This window comes from Cottoperca gobio, unplaced genomic scaffold (genome assembly GCF_900634415.1).
Source record: "Cottoperca gobio unplaced genomic scaffold, fCotGob3.1 fCotGob3_200arrow_ctg1, whole genome shotgun sequence".
NCBI classification, from domain to species: Eukaryota; Metazoa; Chordata; class Actinopteri; order Perciformes; family Bovichtidae; genus Cottoperca; species Cottoperca gobio.
This window is the reverse complement of record NW_021166839.1, coordinates 517,868-539,709: the sequence shown is the minus strand read 5'-3', so window position 1 is coordinate 539,709 and position 21,842 is coordinate 517,868. Positions and strand designations below refer to the sequence as shown.

General features: G+C 44.2%; 1 protein-coding gene across 19 annotated transcripts in view; it reads right to left on the bottom strand.

Annotated features, from left to right (window-relative positions):
• Window positions 1–5,094: 5,094 nt before the first annotated feature.
• ttn.1 (titin, tandem duplicate 1) overlaps window positions 5,095–21,842 on the bottom strand; it is a 221,661-nt gene continuing 204,913 nt past the window's right edge. For all 19 annotated transcript variants that reach the window (XM_029426576.1, XM_029426565.1, XM_029426579.1 and 16 more), the window contains 16 exons: window positions 21,030–21,623; window positions 20,571–20,858; window positions 19,750–20,049; window positions 18,984–19,286; window positions 18,590–18,892; window positions 17,715–18,299; window positions 17,129–17,431; window positions 16,470–16,769; window positions 15,497–16,072; window positions 14,867–15,172; window positions 14,155–14,760; window positions 8,956–13,961; window positions 8,037–8,193; window positions 7,824–7,954; window positions 7,174–7,327; window positions 5,095–6,374 (listed from right to left, as the gene is read on the bottom strand). In XM_029426576.1, the coding sequence (XP_029282436.1) occupies window positions 6,085–6,374; window positions 7,174–7,327; window positions 7,824–7,954; window positions 8,037–8,193; window positions 8,956–13,961; window positions 14,155–14,760; window positions 14,867–15,172; window positions 15,497–16,072; window positions 16,470–16,769; window positions 17,129–17,431; window positions 17,715–18,299; window positions 18,590–18,892; window positions 18,984–19,286; window positions 19,750–20,049; window positions 20,571–20,858; window positions 21,030–21,623 (10,202 nt within the window). In that variant the 3' untranslated portion in view covers window positions 5,095–6,084. The remainder of the gene's footprint in view (window positions 6,375–7,173; window positions 7,328–7,823; window positions 7,955–8,036; window positions 8,194–8,955; window positions 13,962–14,154; window positions 14,761–14,866; window positions 15,173–15,496; window positions 16,073–16,469; window positions 16,770–17,128; window positions 17,432–17,714; window positions 18,300–18,589; window positions 18,893–18,983; window positions 19,287–19,749; window positions 20,050–20,570; window positions 20,859–21,029; window positions 21,624–21,842) is intronic.

Genomic DNA, 21,842 nt, shown 5'->3' with positions numbered 1-21,842 from the left:
ATTTCTGAAGGGGCTGTTGACATGAAATTTTCCCCAGATGTCGGTAACAACACATACAATCCACACATGCAAAGAAACCAAAACAAATAAGTTCAGAAATGAAGTTATGTGAAATAAAATGGAATGACACAGGGAGAAAATATTGAACACGCTTACTGAAATTTATTTAATACTTTGTACAAAAGCCTTTGTTGGTAACGACAGCTTCAAGACGCCTATTGTATAAAGAAACTAGTCGCATGCTTTGCTCAGGTGTGATTTTGGCCCATTGTTCCACACGAACAGGTTCTCTGGGCCTCTTCTATGAACTCTGATCTTTACTTCTTTCCATAGATTTTCTATTGGATTCAAGTCGGGTGATTGGCTGGGCCGTTCTAGCAGCTTTATTTTCTTTCTCTGCAAACAATTGAGAGTTTCCTTTGCTGTGTGTTTGGGATCATTGTCTTGCTGAAATGTCCATCGTTTCATCTTCATCATCCTTTTAGATGGCAGCAGATTTTTATCAAGAATGTCTCGGTACATTTTTCCATTCACCCTCCCTTCAATTATATGAGGTTTGCCGTATGCTGAAGAACAGCCCCACACCAGGATATTCAGTCTCCAGACTTCACTGTTGTATGGTGTGTTTGGCGTGATGTTCAGCGCCATTTGACCTCCAAACATGGTGCGTATTATGGCATCCAACAAGTGAAAATTTGGTCTCATCTGACCAGACTATATTCTCCCAGTATTTCACTGGCTTGTCTAAATGTTGTGCAGCAAACTTTAAATGAGCTTCAACGTGCCTTTTCTTCAGCTGGAGTCTTGCGTGGTGAGGTGCATACATGCCATGGTGGTTGAGTCATTACTTATTGTTTTCTTTGAAACAATATACCTGCTGATTCCAGGTCTTTCTGAAGCTCTCCACAGGTGCTCCTTGGCTCTTGGACTCTTCTGATCATTCTTTTCACTCCTCTGTCCTCTGTTGCGAGGAGCAACTGGTCGTGGCTGGTTTATGGTGAAATTAGGTTCTTTCTACGGTTATGACCGCACCTCCCTTTCTTCATGCATTCAATATTTTCTCCCTGTGTCATTCCATTTAATTACACATAACTTAATTTCTGAACTTATTTGTTTTGGTTTCTTTGCATGTGTGGATTGTATGTGTTGTTACCGACATCTGGTGAAAACTCCATGTCAACAGCACCTTCAGAAATATATTTACTGAGAAAAATGGTGACGTGTTCAATACTTATTGATTATATACGCTGTATATCGTATAAATGATTTGCAGACTTTATTTTAATAAAATAAAAATTGTAAACTGGCCCAACCTGCTTGTTATCCAAATTTAAAGTACACATTTTAAAATGTGTACTTTAAATTTTAATTAAAGTGATGCTCATTGTATGAGACCTGACGTAGAGTGAATGAAACATTGTCTGCTTTTTTATATTCATGTTTTGTTGTTTTTATAACAAAGTTTCTGTCACTTCATTAATTTCTCTGAATATTTCAATTGTTTTATTCAGAATGATTTTAGAAATGCAAAGTTATAATCTTTTAGATTTCTATATGTATGTATGTGAAACCTTGAAATGTGACACTACAGTAAGTTATTAGCATTAAGGAAGCATCATGCACTTTTCTTTCTTTTCCTGTTTATTATCCTAAATGTTATTTTATTGTATTTTAAGATGCCTTTCAAAAGCGTATTTCTCTTTTGTTATTTTTGTATTTTCTACAGTTTGTACTGTTTATAGATATGCTAATGTATATATTGACGTTAACTATGTTTTACATGTAAACGTGTGAACCAGTAACATGTAACTACAACTTCCTCCTCTGTCATGTGACGCCATGCTGCCCAAAAACACTTTTTCGCATTGACTAACAAAGATAATTAATTTTAATGTAAATCGACTTCCCACGAGCACGAACACCTAAATATCCCTTATTTAAATCATTAGGTCCTAAAAAAAAGCTGAAGCTAAAGTTATTTTCCTTCATTAATGTGAATGATGCGAGTGGCGGGTTTAAAGAAAGAGCGCCGGATCTATGGAGCCGTCATGCAGAAGATCCGGCTGATTTTATACTCCTAAACCTTTTGGGCCACTGATCAGTTTCACAGTTTATATTTCCACAGACTGTCCTCTGGTACCAGACCATGGATAACCTTAAAATAACCTTAACCATTAACTTCAAAGCCAATGCAAAGACACAAATAGACTAAATGTATGCACAAGTTCAATTGTTTTAAGACTATGTGACGCGTCTCACGTGAGATTCTACTGACGTCCTGACTTTGAATCAGAAACATCGTTAAAGTTATCGTAGCGTCTGTGGCTCCAGTCATCAGTAACAAACATCTTAAATCATTTTAAAGTTACACAGTGTGTAGATATATGTGTGTAGAAACGTATTTAAACCTTATTTAGATGTTGGAGCTACAATGTTAGCTTAGCCCTGATCAACCAAACTCCATTCAGAAAACGAGCATTTTAAGAGTTGTTTGCTTGTCTTGCAGACCTGACAGCAGGAACTCAGACTTTATGTAAACCATCCTGACGGAGTTATTTCTGCATCCTTTTCATACGTTTATTGTAATTAAATCACGGGAAAATCTGTTTAATTTGGGTTCATACCGCTGTTTATTCAATCAATAAACACACAAATGATCCCGCGAGGCGAAGATGCGCTTCATGTTTGGTGTGAACGCAGCGTTAGGGTTCACAGTGTCCGGGAACGCCAGGTGTGTGTGTGAGCATGAAACACATTTCCACCATTACAGACGTAAACTGTAGCCATTAAAGGGTGGAAAAAGCTGAAGAACTCGGAGCTTGAATGTCGAATTAAAACAGCAATCTTCTGGTGCAATCGATATATTTATTTAACGTGATAAGTCAAACAAAGAAAATATTCTCAGCTGAGGACACTTTTCACTTCGCCGTTTCCACAGACTGAACGCTCTAAAAGCCCCAGTTAACTGTCTGACGGTCCCGCTCCAAGTGTGCTCAAACATTTGAAAACATCGCATCTAATACATGGAGTAGGCGTTGACCTTCTCCTCATTGGTCCCAGTTTGGCGCCTACACGCTCCTCCGTCAGCAGTCAGGAAGTGATGGTTTGTTGACCTGTTACTCTTAAAGGGGAAGTGCCCCTATTATGTTTGTAATACATTCAGTGCAGAAAATACATAATTGTGCAGAAAATACATAATAGTGCAGAAACATATTCGTAGTGTCGTAATACATATTGATTGAGGTAGACAAATACATGTGATAGTCTTTCCAGTGTGGATTAATACAAATCAGGATTAATTTACCTGACACCAGCTAGCGACGTATGCGGCGCATGTTTGTGTTCAGCTCGTTAATTGATGAGAATTTTTCTTTGTTATTTGCATCCAGACGTGTCTTTGCTTTGACTTTATACAACGTCTCGAGTCCGAACCTGTTTATACTGGTGTCTTATCCCTTTAAAGTAATTTACTGTAGTTTGTATTGTTATTTATCTGTATTACTACATTTAGGATTAACAGATTTAAACAGATATAACCTCCTGCATGAAATATCACATCACTAAAATGTTATCTATATCATACGACCGCATATTGTAGGTAGCAAATCAAATATAATCTATTAGAAATAATATTCAGAGAAAAAACTTTCCATGATTATAGTCATAAATTTACAAATAAAAGATATATGATATTCTTTGAGATTAAAGCGGGTACATTTCTGATAAACAAATAAATCTGAAAAGTGTTTTAGTGAAGGAACCACACGGTCGTCATCTCATCTCCTGACCCTAAAACTGAAGTGCACCTATAATCTGACATTTATGGTAAATGCATAAAGACTTTTACTGGATCTTTTTAAAGCACCACAAGTATTATTTTGACTTCATAATCTCAGAAAATATCCACATTTTAAAGATTAGATTTAGATTTAGTTTGTTCTCGCAAATCTACCACTTTATAATCTCGAAGAATAGCCAATTTCTTTTCTTGAACATTTATGACATTAATTTTAGAAATGATTATTTTTCTCTGAATATTAACCCCCTCCCCCGGCTCTGTAATTCTGATTTTATTTTAAGCAACAATTAATACAGCGTCATAGTCTAGAAGTTTTTTGTTTTTACTCTGCGTGATCAAATCCGAGTCACTGTTTAGTATTTCACAGTTTATATTGTAGATTACAAAACTATATATATATATATATATATATATATATAATATTTATCTCACAGCTGTATGTTGGTTGTTGAATACGTATTCCTTTGGTTATCCATTTGTATTTATGTATATAGTTTGTGTAAATATACATAATTACACATTGTATACTTTCATATAGGACAAGTTACCTCCTCTGTATAGTGTCAGTGTTGTATTCACACAAAGCATGTCGTACATCTTGCAGATTATTAATGTACCTTCATTCAACATGTTGTAAATTCATGAAGAAGAAAACTGATTTCATCATTTAATAAAGTTCAGAGGATCTATAGAGTCGAAGGGTTTTATTCACAACAATAAAAGACGTAGAGGTAGTTCCAGGTACGATCCACATTCAACGTTATCGGACGTTGTTTCTCCAGTCAGTCACCAATGAGACCGAAGCTCTTCATGATCATCAGCAGCAACAATTTCCTAAATTTCTCTCAGAATTCTCTTATATTTTCTCTTAAATATTTTATGACATACATACTTGACTTTTTAAATGACACACAATAATTTACTTTGTGTACTCTTTAAGGAACACAGCCCTCCAGCCTCTCCGATCTTGAGCCTTTCGATCCAGTTGTTTCTTTAGTGTTCTGAGTGTGAGGTCCAGCACCACTTCCTGTTCCTGTTGGTGCGCTAACACAGGTTAGCGAGGGTGTGCAGCTCCTCTAGTTATGATTTGTAGTTGTTGGTGTGTTGTTCTTTCTAGTTGTGTGATTTGTGAGTGTGAGTATCCTGCAGTTGCTGCAGTAACTACAGCTGTCAGAGATCAAAGGTACAATATTTCCCTCTGATGTATCGGAGACTCTAAAGTAACATAAAATGTAAAAGTGCCCTTTTTAGTTAATGACTTCAATAGAGACACAGAATAAAGAGGAGAGAGCGTGTATGGTGCTGAAATCATGCTTTATTAAATCAGAAATGCATACAACTCAAGGAGGATGAAACAGTTCAACAGATCAATAAATCAAAGTTCAGGGCAAACGTGACTTCTTTTCCTCTCACAGGCGATGGAGTCCCTGCGGTGGATGATCCTGACAGGTGAAACAACTAAAAGCTACAAACACTCGCACTCCACACACAAACACATTAGCTAGCTATCCTCCGAGAGACGGCGCTGTGTGTGCACGGCAGAGCCGCCGGCGGGTCCTTGTCACTAAGGGCCAGGAGATGTTGAAGGAGCCACTCGGTCGGGCCGTCCCGTGCAGACGCAGCGCTCTAAATAAAATGAGCTGAGAGCACAGGCCGCTCGCTCTCAGCTGCTCATCCGATCACGTCGTACGACTCAGTCGGTCTGAGGGCAAGGCCGCGTCGTGCTGCTTACATGAGGGTGATGCAAACAGCACTCAGGGTCTTACTCTCACGGTACAACTCATAGGAAACTAATATCCCAAATAATAACTTTGTCTTTCTGTTTCAGAACGTCAACAGGGAGCCTCTCTACCTGTTGAGGCAATCTTAAAGACTTCAACTTATCGTTGAGGCGCAGAGTTTAGTTTCTCGCTTTGACAGGGTATTCGTTCCTGAGGAAACTTTCTCCTGTGAAAACGTTTGTTCTTTTGTTTCAGTTCATATTGTCATAAATAACAATGCATACATTTCCCATAACCGTTCAATTCGGCTATATACATTATGTACATGTCACAGAAAAGTGGTTCAAAAATCCTAAGTCATAATTGTCCAATATGGCACATTTTATAACAACGTTAGACTTGAGTCTAGTTTGGCATAAATTAATGTCAAGTTTGGTACAAAAATAGTTCATATTTACAAGAACAGAAATCCAGATCTTTCTCACGTAAGATTATCGTTTATAATTCACTAAACAAAAAGGTTCTGGAAGAGGGAAGCAGGGATATAAATTAACTTTTTTTTTTTTACATGGACCGGATGTGAACGTTGGCGGTTGTGGAGTCGGAGCCGAGCTCATTGCACAGCCACAGCGTGTACGCCCCGCTGTCCGCCTTCTTCACCGCAGAGATCACCGTGGTGGACAGGTCGGCGGTCTCCACGCTGCACCGCTCGTTCCCTTTGGGGAGCGTCCGACCCGAGCGCACCCATTGGACGGAGGGGGCGGGGTCTCCGGAGAACTCCCCCGCCACAGACAGGGACTTCCCCGGCTCAGCGCTGATGTTCTGCGGAAGAGCTTCGATCTTTGGCGGAGCACCTGAGGACGTGGAGAAGGACGGTTAAAATACAAGACAATGAGAAATGATGATAGTCAAGACGGTTCCACTTCATTAAAGTCATTTGACTGTTTAGATCAGATAAATGTTTTGTTTGATGACAGTAAAGTAGATTTTTAACTGAAGAAGATAAAACATAAAGTTCTTCACTGTCATTTATCTATAATATACACGGTTTAATATTTCTATATATAATAGAGTTGTGTCACCACAGTCTCTGTAGGTTTTATGAAGAGAAACTTGTTGAATAAAGAAGCTCCTCAAAGCTGACTACTGGCGGCCATCTTTGTCTCTCATCCTCATCAAATACAATCCTTATTTTATTGTATAATATTACCAGCACTATGTGTTTCTCTACGTGGATTATATTCTTTTCAACTTTAATGTAAGGATCACTGATTAGCAGCAGATCCTCGTGTTCAGCTTTACAGAGCATCTCACCTCTTTATTTTGGGATGCAGTGGCAGTTAATAAATTAATAAATCTACATGTCACTTGTGAAAACCAATAATTTCTTCCATCTTCAAAAAAGGTCAAACTGCACTCAGCTGCAGTACGTTGTGTGTTTGCTGTAAGACAATAATAATATAATAATAACTTTCTGAGTCTGGAGACAGCAGACAGCTGCAGGTGATCAGCAGACACAGGAAGCTCGGTGCACGCAAGTTTGATTGTTGAAGAGCCAGTTAGTTAATTTTTCAACAATAGTTTCATCACATCCAGGCCAATCAAACACACACAGTGTTTAATTGTGTCCAGGTGAACTGCAGTGAAACTTACTGAGGACAATGAGGGCGGATGCTGCAGAGCATTGTCCAAACTGGTTTCTGGCTTTTATGGTGTATTTCCCACTGTCTGCAGCTGTGGCTTCACAGATCTCCAGAGAGTACACAGAGCCAGAGCAGCTCAGTCCAATGTTGGCTGTGACAGAAATCTGCAGAGACAGAGAGTTAAAGTTTATATTTACCTGTTTCGTGTTTTTTTTATACATATTTTATGAGGATCTCATATCACAAAATAACAAAAAATGTGAGCAAAATCCTCCATTTGATCTTTTTTTTTTTAAACTCATTTTATGAGTTTTATGAGCGCGGTGAAAAAAAAATGGATTGAAGCAGAATATTTGGTCAGATAAAAACATCCATCTTTTTTTAATAAATGCAAATCAAAGACAAATTTCTGCCTTTTGTCTGAAACAATCCTACGCTAGAGTCTAACTCTACTAAAAGTATGATACTAATAATATTAGTGCAGCCTCATCTTTATCTCACATTGAGGACAAATAATTTAAACATTAATAAACATGCATAACATTTTTGATTTAGAATTGGAAAGTCAACGTCATGTATGAAGCTTCAAACTAAACTATATAAAAATAGTTTTATAGTCTTTACCACAAAATAAATAACTTTCTGGAGAAAACTACTCACAGTCATGTTGTCTTTCAACCACTCCACGTCAGGGGAAGGCTCTCCTGAGATTTCACATGTGAAATTAACTTTCTGTCCCTCGATCACAGTCTGGGAGCGCGGCTGTTCCAGGATGTGAGGCACGCTGGAGCCTAAAAAATAAATAAAGAGTTTATGGCTGAAAACCGTTTGACTGGTTTTAGCTGCGGGTTAATGAAGCAGGTTTTATATTACCTCGCACAGTGACGGTGCAGGATGTGGACATTACTCCAGCGGCGTTGGTAGCAGTGCACTTGTACACGCCGCTGTCAGAGACCTCCATCTCATAGATCTCAAGATAAACTGAGCCGTATTCCTCAAAGATTTCAAACCTCCCACCCTGAGACAGAGCCTGGCAATCAGGAAAACACGGGTCAGTTACTAACTAATGCAAATATGTCACTTTTTACTTTTCAGATCCGTAAATAGCGATTGGACCACCGGATCACAATATGTTGAAGGCGAATTGCCATTATGAGGATAATCGTGAATATCTTCACGAGTGACTTAAAAAAGCTGTCGAGCTCACTGTCATGGTTGAGAAGTGAAAAATATAGCTTGTGATGGCATACAGTGCTATGTAAAGTAGTGCAAATATATATATATATATATATATATATATATATATATATATATATATATATATATAATTTTTTTTTTTCTTGCTTGGTCTTCGATTGTTGTTTGGAAATATTATTTTCTTTATGTCTGTTTGTAAATTGCCCTCTTTAATTTCAATATTAGGTGGTTTCCTCGGGTATTTCTTATCCCATATTTACATTTTCATTTGTTGTTGTATATTTCTTCTTTTTAATAATAAAGATCGTAAGAACTCACACAATTTTGCTATTTTATTTATGATTTATCTAGGATTGTTTGTAAAAATGTGTCCTATCTGTGATGCAATTAAAAAATATAATTTCCTTAACTAAATGTACAGTGAGTCAAGTATGTTTCAGTGATATTTTAAGAGTTTTAAACATATATTGATGATTATCTGGATAATATCGTGAATTATTTTGGCCATGATAATCAGGACATAACATTGTCACATCGTCCCATCCCTAGTTGTAAATACCTGAAGTGAATAGTGGAGTAGTTTAGAGCATGTTACCTTTCCATCCTTCGTCCATGAGATTGCAGGTTTAGGCTCTCTGGCCATCTTCACTGAGAGCTTGACCATGGAGTCAGACATTGCAGAGACGTTGCTCAGCCCCACGGAGAAGGACGGCTTCTTTCCAAGAGAAGTCCCATGTTCCTTCTCGGATGGAGTCGGGGACTTTGGTGTTGGGGACTTTGGTGAGACTGGAGACTTGACTCTCTGAGGTGACTTGATTGGCTCCGGGGACTTGACTCTGTGAGGGGATTTGACTGGTTCGGGGGACTTAGCCTCAGGGGAGGTGATTCTGGCCACTACTTTCTCCTTGGACTCAGACTTGCGGATGGTCAGAGTGAAATGGGCCTCTTGTTTGCCTCTAGCATTTTCCACCTGCAGAGTGTAGTTGCCTTCGTCCGATGTCTCCACAGCAGAGATCTCAAAGGAGGAGCTGAACTGAGTAGAGACGATGTGGTGGCGGAAAGAGGAGCCAACAACTTTTCCTTCGCGCAACCAGGCGATAGAAGGCGCTGGTTCGCCGTCCACATCACACTCAAACCTGGCGAGGGCTCCCTCCTCTACAGTCAGGGAATGAGGTTTGTTCAGGATCTTGGCAGCAACACTCGGCTTCTCCCTTCGCTTCTCAACAACAACAGTGGTGGTCTCTTTCTTAGTCACACTTTCTTTCACTGTGGTCTTCGAGGAGGACATGTGATACTCCTCTGTCCTGGTCATTTCTGGCAGATGGGAGGATGGAGGCTCCTCATCTCTGCGGAACGAAGAGAAAGCAGCGTATTCTTCTCCTGCCACATCCAATGTTGCGTAGTCAGAAGTCTCTCCTTTGGCGTTGGTGCAGACCACGCGGTACGTGCCAGCATCTTCAGTCACACAGTTGTTGATCTTGAGAGTCAGAACTCCACTGATGTTGGTCATGTGGTATTTGCCCGTCTGACGAATCTCTTTCCCGTTGTGGAACCACTTGACCTCCGGCTCGGGTCTGGCCTGGATGTTCAGGGTGAATCTTGTGTTGGAGCCGTAGGGTACGCGGTGAGATCGCATCCTAATGGTTATACGTGGGCTGTGGTCGAGACTGAAGGGAGCCTGTGTCACCACCTCATGCATCCTCTCCACTGATCTCCTCTCCGATCTCAGAGCCTGCTTTCTCTCCTCATACCTGGAGGCAAAGTCGACTTTGGGAAAAGTCATGTCAGACTTGGCAGCACTATCTGAGGCACGAGTTGTCCTCATCTCGGGCTCAGGCACATGGAGCTTCTTGATTGGTTTGGGGGTATATTCTGAGGTAAAAGCAGTCAGGTGCTCAGATTCAATACCCTGAGAGACGGTTGTAACAGTGACAGTTGATTCCTTCTTAAATGTGCGAGTTTTCTCCTCAAACTCCATGCGCTTGAGCTCACTCTTGTAGGTGGACAACCACTGAGCAGTAATGTGTGGGCGCAGCAGCTCCTGATCTTCTCTCTCTTCATACACCCTCTGCTTCTGTCTCGGAGGTTTGTGTGTGGCTTTGTCGTGACGCTGGCGAAGCTCAACAAAACTAGGGCCAGCCTCGTATTTAGATGGAATTCTGTAGGAGTCGTATCTGCGAACTTCTTCTCCCTCTTCAACATCGCTGTAGAGTCTTCTGGGAGACGAGGGACGCAGGGCCGACAGCTCGAAGCGCACCGGGCTGAGGCTCAGGGGAGAAGCAGAGTAACCAAGCTCTAGCTCTTCCTCCAGACGAAGCCTCTCCTCCTCAGTTCTCTTCATCGACAGGTACTCATTCACAGGCAGCAGGAGCTCCTCGTCGGACAGGTCGCCCAGGGACCTCCTCCTGATCCGGTGGTAGGCCTCCATTTCAGGGGAAGGAGTGCGCTGCCTTGCAGGTCTTACAGTCTCCAAGTCGTCCTGAGTCATGGAGATGCGCCACTTGGGCTTATACTGGTCCTTGATCCTGATAGGCACCTCATAGAACTGCTCCCACCTGGAGAGGCGGATACGCTTCATCCTCTTCTGCTTGATTTTATCCATAGGCTCAGGGAACTCATACTGATCCCGCAGCTTCTTGTACCACTTCATGTCAGAGAGCGGCTTGAAGTGTTTTATTTCCACGTCCTCCTCAAGAGCAGCTGGGTTAATGACACGGGGAGCGGGCACGTCGTACGGCATACGCAGCCTCTTCTCATCCGCACGCTTCTTCCTCTCCTCTTTTTCTTTCTGTATCTCCGCCTCAGTCTTTTCGCCCTTCTTCGTCGTCACAGCAGGCTTGAACATGGTGGCTGCCTCCCTGACAGCTTGCACTGCCGCAGGTGGCAGAGGTATGAATACAGTATCAGATAAAATCTGAGACAACCTCACCTTTTTCTCCATTTCCACCTTTCCAGCCATCTTTTTCTTCTCTCTTTCACTCATCTCATATTCCTTCTTCACATGAGTGACCCGTTCCACTTTGAGCGTGGCCTGGCAGCTGGCAGATCCAGCAGAGTTGGTAGCAGTGACTCTGTACACACCAGAGTCCTCAGTGAGAGTGTCTTTCACGTGAAGGATGAAGTAATCCAGACCCTCATGGACCACCTCGATAGACGGTCCAAAGGCTAAAGGCATGCCATCCTTCTCCCACTTCAGTGTGGGATGTCCGGATACTCTAATTTCAAAGCGTACGTTCTGGCCCTCCCGGCACTCGGTGTTAGCGAGCAGGCGTTTGAACATGGGCCTCAGGGTAAGGTCTGCTGGTTTAGGGCGAGGAACAGCGGTGAGACGAGCCTTGCAGCTGTCGTCACCATACCTGTTACGGGCCACGACGCTGTACTCTGCATCATCCTCATTCTCAATTTTGTGGATAATCAGCTGGTACAGGCCCTTGTCGCTGATGAAGGTGTATTTCTTGTCATCTTGTCCAGGGATGAGCTTCTGTCCGGATTTGTGCCAGATGACCCGAGGCTCAGGGTGAACTGTGATGGTGACGCTTAAGCGTAAGTCCTCACCAATGTAGGCTGTACGGTTGACCAGAGGAAGAGTGAACTCCGGAGGTTTCTGGAGCATCCTGGCAGTGTCGACTCTGCGCTTTGTCTTCTTCACCACACGGGTGGTGAAGAATTCGCGGTAAGATCTAACGCCGTTGATAAACAGCTCTCCGTATGCGCTGTCTTCACCGTACTCATTCACAACCTTGCATCTATAAGTGCCGTCATCGGCTCTTGTGACCTTGTTGACGGTGATTACAGCCAGGCCGTCCTCATACTCAATTTCATATTTGTCACCAGCTTCAAGTTGCCTGACGCCACAGTACCATGTGACTTCAGTAGTGCTGTCGTAGTTTTCAATGTTGCAGGTGAACTTCACATTACCTCCCTCGTTCACCACCGCATGGCCGATTTGGCCTCCAACAGGGCCGTGTTCAAACGGAGCTATCTTCATCTTGGAGACAAAGACGCCCCGCTGGGATCTGATGGAACCGCCGCTAGCTACACGGGCTGCAGAGACAACCGTTTTCCACTCTTTCTTCACCATCGTCTGGTAGTATCTCTTGTGCCTGCTGGTTTGCATCGCTTTGGTACTGATTTCCTCTTCAGGCTTGGTCAGCCAAGGATGCACCAGAGCCTCCGCTGCAGACATACGATGCTTACGTTCCTTTGTCATCAGGCGGTCTGTGAAGTCTAACGCCTCAACGCTGACCTGCTTGAAAGACTCGTCATCGTAGCTGTAGGCTGCGTTGGAGATGTTGTCAATCATCTGCTGGTGGGTTTCAGCTGTGAATGGATTCAGTCCACTGAGGAGAATGTAGGCAAGGACACCCACCGCCCACATGTCAGTGACGGAGCTGACCATGTCACATTGGTGGATCTCAGGGGCAGCATACTCTGCAGTGGTGTACTGGACCTTAATTTGGTCTCCAGGAGTCAGGTGCCTGGACTGGCCCATCTCAATGATTTTCACATTAGAGCTAGTTCTAGTTGTGTACACAATGTTTTCCGGTCTGATGTCAAAGTGGCCGTAGCTCTCCGCATGCAGGAACTCCAGAGCTGAGCAGATCTGCCTGATGTAGTTGACAATCTCCCGCTCATTGAGCTCAAACTCGGCTGTGCTGAGGCGCTCAAAGATGTCAACGCCAGAGATAAAGTCGTAGATCATCACCAGCTCCTCTGGACTGTCGAAAGACTCTTGAAGGAGAAGGAAGTTGGTATGTTTGGCCAGATTCAGTGTTGCAATTTCCTTCTTGACGATTGCTTGATCGGCGCCTCTCACCTTGCAGAATTTAGCCATGTAGGTCTTCTCAGAGCTCATGCTGACGCAACGGTGGACAATGCCAAACTGACCTCTGCCCAATTCCTCTGCAATGGCGTATTTGTTGTGCATATTCTTGGCATCGGAGTGAGTCTTGCCCCTGGGAACATGTCCAGTATCGTCCACCTCCCGGTCATACAGCAGGACTCTTGATTTGTCCTCTTTGGTCATGACTGGTCCGCTGGTCTCGGATGGAGCACTCTGTCCGAATTTGTTCTCAGCGATGACTCTGAACTGATAGCTGGTTCCTCCGAAAAGATTGATAACGGTGTAGTGTGTGTCACGGGACTGGACAACGCGCTCCCACCTCTCAGCAGTGGTGGGACACTTCTCAATGATATAGCTGATGACCCTGCTGCCTCCGTCATTGGCTGGGGCCACCCAGTTCAGTGTGACCGAGTCCCTGGAGATGTCGCTGGCTTTGACTCCACGTGGAGGATCGGGAACATCAGCTACATCCAACTCGACTGTCTGCTGGTCGATGCCAAACCTGTTCTTGGCACACACGATGTAGAAACCAGCATCCTTCTTCTCCACCCCATTGGAGAACACCAGCGCGGTGAACGACCTGGTGACAATAACCTGGTAGTGGCCATTGCTGTCAATAAGATCTTGTCCCTTCTGCCACGTGATGACAGGATCTGGTTTGCCACTGAAAGGAATCTTGATATTGACCACTTCTCCGCGCAGGGCGGGGATGGCTTCCTTGTCCTTCAGGTTCTTTGGCAGGTGGATCTTGGCAGGAACTAGAAATGAGATAAATTGAGATGTCATATTTTATTTGAATTTGTAAACTTTTTCCAAATTTCTACACAAACTACTTATTCCAAAAACTAGAAAAGTCTGCACAGCACAACGTGCAACGTGAAAACCTACTTAGCACTAAACCAGATTCTGATTCAAAAATTTGTTTAATATGTTTGCTAGAGCTGAGCTTACTTTCAACATCCAGAGACACTGTGGCGCAGATGGAGCCTCCCTGGTTGGTGGCCCTGATCTGGTACACAGTGGAGTCCTCCTCGTCCGCCTCGGTGATGACCAGCTGGTGGTACCCTCCCTTGAACTCCTGGATCTTGATCTTCTTTCCGTCGGAGTGGATCTCCTTTCCTCGTCTGAACCACTTGGTCACAGGCTTGGGCTGCCCTGTGATTTTGCACACAAGAGTGGCGTTGCTCTTGTGCTTGATGCTCATGTTCCTCAGCTCCTCCTTGAAGGCGGGAGCACGGATCTCCACGGAGATGGCCGGCACGATAGGAGCCGTCTCCTCGCTGTAGTCGCTCTGTCCTCCCAGGTTCTCGCACTTCACGCGGAAGATGCACTCAACACCCTCGGCCAGTCGTTTGACAGAGAACACGGTCTGCTTGATCTCATCCGTGGTCACCGGAGTCCAGTCGCTCCATTCCTTCTTATCCTTCTTGTGCTTCTTCTCAAGGCAGTAGCTCTTGATCTTGGAGCCGCCGTCGCTGACAGGAGGCTTCCAGGAAACCAAGCAGGAGTCTTTGGTGATGCCAGAAACAACCGGCAACAGAGGCGGTGATGGTTTCTCTGTGAGAAGAAATATATTACCCAGAAACCATCAGAATAATTTACACTGATAGTATATGTTACAGTACATGTACACTTTAAATACCAGTAAAATAAAAAAACGTACCCAGCTGGCTCTTGATGAGGATGGGGGCAGTGAGCTCCAGTGGTTCGCTGTTGCCATAGCGGTTCTGGGCGTACACCCGGAAGAAGTACCCAGCACTGTCGATGAGGTTGGGTACGCGGCAGGATAAGCCATTGATGGAGGAGGACACCAGCTCCCACTCAACGCCCTCCTTGTCCTCACGCTTCTCCACGATGTAGTTAGTGATCATGCAGCCGCCGTCATCTGCGGGAGCCTTCCAGCTGATGATGACCGAGTTTTTTAGCAGCGCCTCCAGCACGATGGGGCCATGAGGGATCTCGGGTTTGTCTACAAACGCAGGTGGGACATAAAAATTATAAATATCATACTATCAGCCAAGTCAAGTGGAACACGGAGAGCATCTGCTCTTCACTCAAAAACACTCTCAAAGACGCTCAGAAACTCTTTAAGTGTTCCAAAGCATTCAAAAATGCTCAAAGTCTGGTTGAGACTAAACATGTTGTGAATTATTTTTTCAATAAATGTTGACTTTACAACGCTGAACGTTATTCTGACTCTGGCTTTGGACTATTCAGGAGATGAGTCTACGCCTCCCCCCTACCTGCTCACGTGCTGCCACCGTAACAATGCTACTCTGCTGCAGTAACGTACCATAGATCTCCACATTGAAGGCGGTGTCCGCCCGGCCGAAGTGGTTGTGCAGTCTGATCCTGTATTTGCCTCCGTGGATCCTGCGCTGCACGTTCTTGATTACCAGGTGCGTGTAGTGCTCCGTGGTCTCGATGCTGATGTCCTCTGTGTTCTCCAGGGTCTTGGCCCCGTGCAGCCACATGATCTTTGGCTCAGGGCGACCAATGTAGACAGCGTGGATGCGCAGGGTGGATCCCAGGCCGGCGTAGTAGGTTTCTTTCAGCTGGTAGTCTGGGTGGAAGGACGCGGCGGCCTCCAGCACCAGAGTGCCGGTGGTCTCCGCCTCTCCGGCATCGTTGATGGCCTTGCAGGTGTACTCGCCCTCGTCCTCCTGCTGGTCTGTGGTGATGGACAGCGAGTGGTTGCGACCATCAGAGCTCATCTCGTACTTGCGAGACTCGACGACCTCCTTGCCGGCGTGGTACCACTTAATGTCGGGGACGGGTCTGCCGATAATCTGGCACTTCATGACGCCGGGCTGGCCGAGCTTGGCTGTCACTTCATCCATTTCCTTTCTCAGGCCTGGTTTAGTTTCAACTGTGCCCACAAAACAAGGAACAGATTTATTATTAACTTTAGTAATGTTATTTAAACTACAAAATGTTAAGTAGACACATCAAGTTTTGTTTTACTAACTGAAATGAACAGAACTACTTTTCAAGAAAGCTCTAAAAGTGTATCTCTCATTATATCATAGTAGCATTCTGAAAAAAACTATTTATTGAGCTTTGAAAATTAGAAAAATGTAATAATAAATATAATAATAATGCTAATGATAATAATATTAATAACAATACAATAATATTTGCATGCTCTCACCACTCAGCTTGGTCTTGTATTAATAAATATAATGATAATAATAATAATATTATGATGATAATAATTATAATAATAACAATAATAAGTATAAACAATAATATTTCCATGCGCCCACCGCTCAGCTTGGTCTTGATGCACGTGGCGGTCCTGCGTGGTCGGCTCATGCCCGTCTCGTTCTCAGCAAACACTCTGAACTCGTACTCGGTGGCCTCGGCCAGGCCGGGCGCCGTGAACTCTTTCTCCTTTAGCCTCTGCTTGTTGGACTTCTTCCAGCTACTCTCGATCGACTTCCTGTACTCCACCCAGTAGCCCAGCACCTCCTTCCCACCGTCGCACTCTGGGGCTTGCCAGCGGATAGTGATGGAGTTCTTCGCCACGTTCACCGTGTCAATCTCGCCGGGTTGACTTGGCTTGTCTGGAAGGAAAGAAAAAAAAATTTGTTTTAGTGACTCACCAACAATAACCAGTGTTTTCTTATTCTGGTGTCTGTAAAACTACACTGAGAGAAATACTCTTTAAGGATTTTCTGAAAAGGAGTGAATAATGAGAAAATTACTTCCATAACCAGAGTCTGAATTTACATATTTTATAGTATTCTTTTTATATTGTATTGTATTTTTCTTATATTACATGTTTATGTTTCTTGATTTTTTACAATTCTTGCTTTTATTTTTTTCTCTTACTATGTTTATGTTAAAAACGGCAAAGCAAATTCCTTATATGTGAAACTGCCTTGGCAGTAAAATGGGTTCTCGCTCTGGTTCCGGTTCTCACCAAATGGATCCTTGCATGTAATGGGGTCAGACACCGGGCCAGCCTTGCTCTCTCCGATGCCGTTGACAACAACAATGCGGAACTGGTATTCAGCGTCGGGGCTGAGTCCGGGCAGCGTGAACATGGTGGAGCTGATAGATGTTGTGTGGCGTGTCCACGTCTCAGCGGACACCATCTTGTACTCAACAAAGTACCCAGTGATGGCGGAGCCGCCGTCGTCCTTCGGTCTGGACCAGGCCAACGCCACGGAGTTCTTGGTGAAGTCCATGATCTCTGGGGGGGTGCTGGAAGGCTCCGGAGCACCTGGTTCAAAACACGCAGATTATTATACTGTTTAAACACACTACAGGTGAATAGGTTAAAACATTTAATTAATAGATATCACCATGAAAATTCCCCAGTTCATTACTGACATTAACATAATTATTTTTTATATTACAAGTTTTCTGAAATGTCGTGTTTAAATGAGGCATTATGTAATGCTAACTTTTGGTGAATTTAGGAGAAATCTACAGACACAAACAGACAAAGTTAGTAAAATAAACTCTTTCCACTAGTCGGACAGCAGACATGTTTTTTTACTTACAGAGACGGGTTTTGGGCACCACAGGCTGCTCGGACTTCAGAGAGGCACTGATGCCGAAAGAGTTTTCGGCGGTCACCTTGAAGTGGTACTCTGTTCCCTCCTTCAGGCCCTTCACCAGCAGGTGAGAGTCGGTCACTCTGGAATCTACGGTGTACCAGGCATTTCTGGCCGCCTCACGTCTCTCTACAATGTAACCCAGTATCTCTGAGCCGCCGTCGTCCATGGACGTCTTCCACGACACCTTGACAGAGTTGGCCTGGATCTCCTCGAACAGCAGTGGCCCCTCGGGAGCACTCGGGCGCCCGATGACCTTCACCTTGATCTGGGCCTTCTTCTTACCCACCACGTTCTCCAGCAGCAGGTCGTACACGCCGGAGTCGCTTCTCTCTGCGCCCTTGATCACCAGCTCGCTGGCGTCCTCCGTGGAGGCGATCATGGCCTTGGTGGAGACTGCTCCCATGTCCTTGGACCACGTGCAGGCCGGCTGAGGTTTTCCCTTGATGGGCACAGAGAGTCTGACCACGCCTCCGTGGCGAACCACGTACACATCTTTGTATTTCAGCTCCAGGTCGTAGTCCGGAGATTCTGCAAACAACAAGAGTTATGTTAGTGTTAAACAATACAAATGATAGTGCAGGTGGTGAAATATGGCTTTCTGAAGAAACACTTTGCTGACTCCTAAAACTATACACAACTGTAACTGGCGCTGGCGGGTTCCTCCAACCTGCACTGTCTTTAGTGCATTTAAAGTTTCTGCAGCCTCATCCTGCTTTGAACTCTCGTTAAACTACATTATTTTATAAGCATGGTGGATTATAAAAACCCTGAATCTCAGTGGGAATATTCCTGGTAAAATTAAAATGAACCCCTCTTACCGAGCATCTCCATCACAGAGACGGTTCCCGGCACCTCGGCGGGCTCTCCGGAGCCGCCAGCGTTGCAGGCCATCACGCGGAACTTGAACTCCTCTCCTTGAGGCATCTTGGTGAGCGTGTACTCGCAGATTAGAGACGGCGTGGTGTTGCACTTGATCCAGGCCATGGCGCCCACCTTTTGCATCTCTATCAGGTAACCGTCCACTCGGGCGTCGCCCTCATCGTCGGGGGGACTCCACGCCAGCGACACGGAGGATTTGGTGGTATCGGTGATCCTTGGGTTTTGAGGACAGCCGGGTGGATCTGAGCGGGAGGAGAAGCAGTCAGGGTGTTATTGAGTAAAAATCTGTTACACAGTAAGTAAGGATCAGTTTAAACTGAAATACTCTCTTACCGATGGGATCTGTGGCCGTCGCTGGTTTGGACAGCAGGCTGGGTTTGCTCTGTCCTCGTGTGTTGATGGCGGTGATCCTGTGTTCGTACTCCAGGCCCTCGATCAGCTCCGTGGACCTGTACCTTGTCATGGTGATGGGATTCTTGTTGGCGCGCACCCATCTGTCCGAGCGGACCTCTTTGCGCTCAATGATGTATCCAGAAACCTCAAGGCCGCCGTCTTCTTCCGGCGGGTTCCACGCCACGGTCATACCGTCACGGGAAACATCAAAGATAGTGGGACGGCCCGGAGGTCCAGGCACGTCTGAGGAGGAGGGACAGGTTTTTATAATATTTTTCTTATATTCTATAGTTATGTTTTTCTACATATGTTTTATAGTCTTTTTCATATTTTATAGTATGTATATGATGTTTCAATATTTCTCTATTTACAAACCGAGACTTAAAAGTGCTTTGATTTTGTATTGTATAATCTTGTTTTTGAATCTATAGCAGCCTAACTTATAAAAATCATGTGATTATCCATATCTATATCCTGTAGAAATTAATCATTTGATTAGTTTTCAACATGGTGCTGTTTTTCAATCACAGCTAATCATAATTTACAGGCATTAAAATATATGCATGTTAATCATGTTTTGCATTCCTATTTTTTATTTATATATTTTCTCTCTTTGAGGTGGTTATTTAAGATAAACCCGTAGAAGGTTTCTACCTGCACATGTATTTTATTTTTGTTTGACTATTCTATTAAAATAAAGTCTCACTCTTCAAGCTCTTGCAGGTGATGATCTCCGACTGCAGGAAGTCTCCGGTGCCGTAGCGGTTGATGGCGGCCGCTCGGAAGACGTACTCGTCTCCCTCGATCAGGTTCTCAAACTTGAAGGTAGGTCGGCTGACGGAGTCGCAGACAGGCACCCAGCCGGGCCGGTGAGCATCACGCTGCTCCACCGCGTAGCCGCTGATAGGCGCGCCACCATCTCTGAGGGGGAGGTCCCAGCTGCAGCTGACGGTGGTCGCGTCTACCTCATCGAACCTGATGGGGCCTTGAGGCTCATCGGGTTTAGCTGCAGGATAACGGAGACACTCAACATCCGTATCACAGGCAAATACAATACTTGTCGTGAAACTATCAAATTACACTTAATCCACTGCGGGCTGGACGACATATTATCACCATGTTTTTATATTGAACAATATATATTTAATTATAATAATAATGCTCAATCTACAGTTTATATTTTCCTTCATTATGGAGGAGACACTACACATTTCTATTCACTATGCATTATAAATATGAATTAATTTACATTCACAGGACAATAATACATGTTGTGGTTTACAATGTATCTAAAAAGGTTAATTATGGTTTTCTAATAAACAATTATTTATCACCAGAACGCTGCTAACTTCCATCGAGCTGCTTTCTAAACTTTCCATATGTTATCATAACGATTTGATCAAATTCTGATAGAAACGTCTCTTTTGCTTGTGAAGTGTCTGAGTGATTGTTTTATCGCCCAGCCTAGCTGCTGAGTAATGTAGTAACAGATGTAACAATGAAACAGAAATAATATGTTTTCCTTACAGAGGATGATGACCTTGACGACCTCTGTGATGACTCCAACTGTGTTCTTCACCTCCAGTGAGTAGTCTCCGGAGTCGTCGATGGTGCATTCGGACATGGTCAGTTTGGAGAACTTGCCGGTGCTCTTGATCTTGACGCGGTCTGTGTTTTTCATCTTGTTGTCTCTGAAGTACCAGGAGCAGACGGGAGGAGGCCGGCCGACAAGCGGCAGGTCCAGCTCCAGAGTCTTACCGGCAAGGACATTCACTACCTTCTGCGGAATACTGGAGAAGTCCACCACGGGCATCACTGCAGAGGAAAAAGTTCACATCAACAGCTGGGAAACAGATTATTATTATGAATTATTTATAAATTATTATATATAATGTTACTGCTAGGCAGAAAAGCAACCTTTTCCTTGGTAAGCATTTTTTATTTCCCCGAGCAGTAAGGAGCAGGAAGTAAAGTGTTTATTATTACCTCTCTGTTCCTGCACAGTGATGGCAGTAAGCAGCTCTTTGGGCTCGCTGGCTCCTCTGCTGTTAATGGCTTTGATTCTGAACAAGTACTGCTCGCTCTCATTCAGCTTCTCGATGGTGTGCTCGAAGTCCGTGGTCTTCAGCGTGGCCACCTTCATCCATTTGTCGGTGCCAAACTTGCAAGCCTCGATGGCGTATCCTGTCAGTCGGCTGCCACCGTCGTGCTCGGGCTTCTCCCAGCCCAGGGTCACGGTGCTCTTGGTGACATCGATCATCTCCAGCTTGTGCGGCGGCAGTGGCACCTCGCACACCAGGATGATGTCCGGAATCTCGCAGGGCTCGCCGATACCGTAGATGTTCTCAGGGAGGACTCTGAAGTAGTACAGCATGCCTTCCATCAGGCCGTCGATCTTGTACGACGTCTTGATGCACTTGGAGGTGACGGTCTTGTAGGCTCTCATGGACGCCTCTCGCCTCTCGATAATGTAGTTGTTGACGGGAGCACCGCCATCCACAGACGGGGCCTCCCAGGAAATGGTGGCAGAGTCTTTGGTCAGCTCCTTGATCTTGATTGCACCAGTTGGTCCGGGAGTATCTAACAATAAAAATATTATGTTAAGGGGAGACACTACTACTAGATACTAATACTACTATCACCATGAAACTTCCCCAGTTCATTACTGACATTAACACAATTAGTTTTTATGTTTAAATATGCAAATTAGGCATTATGTAATGCTAACTTTTGGGGAATTTAGGAGAAATCTACAGACGCAAACAGACAAAGTTAGTAAAATAAACTAAAATAAATAAA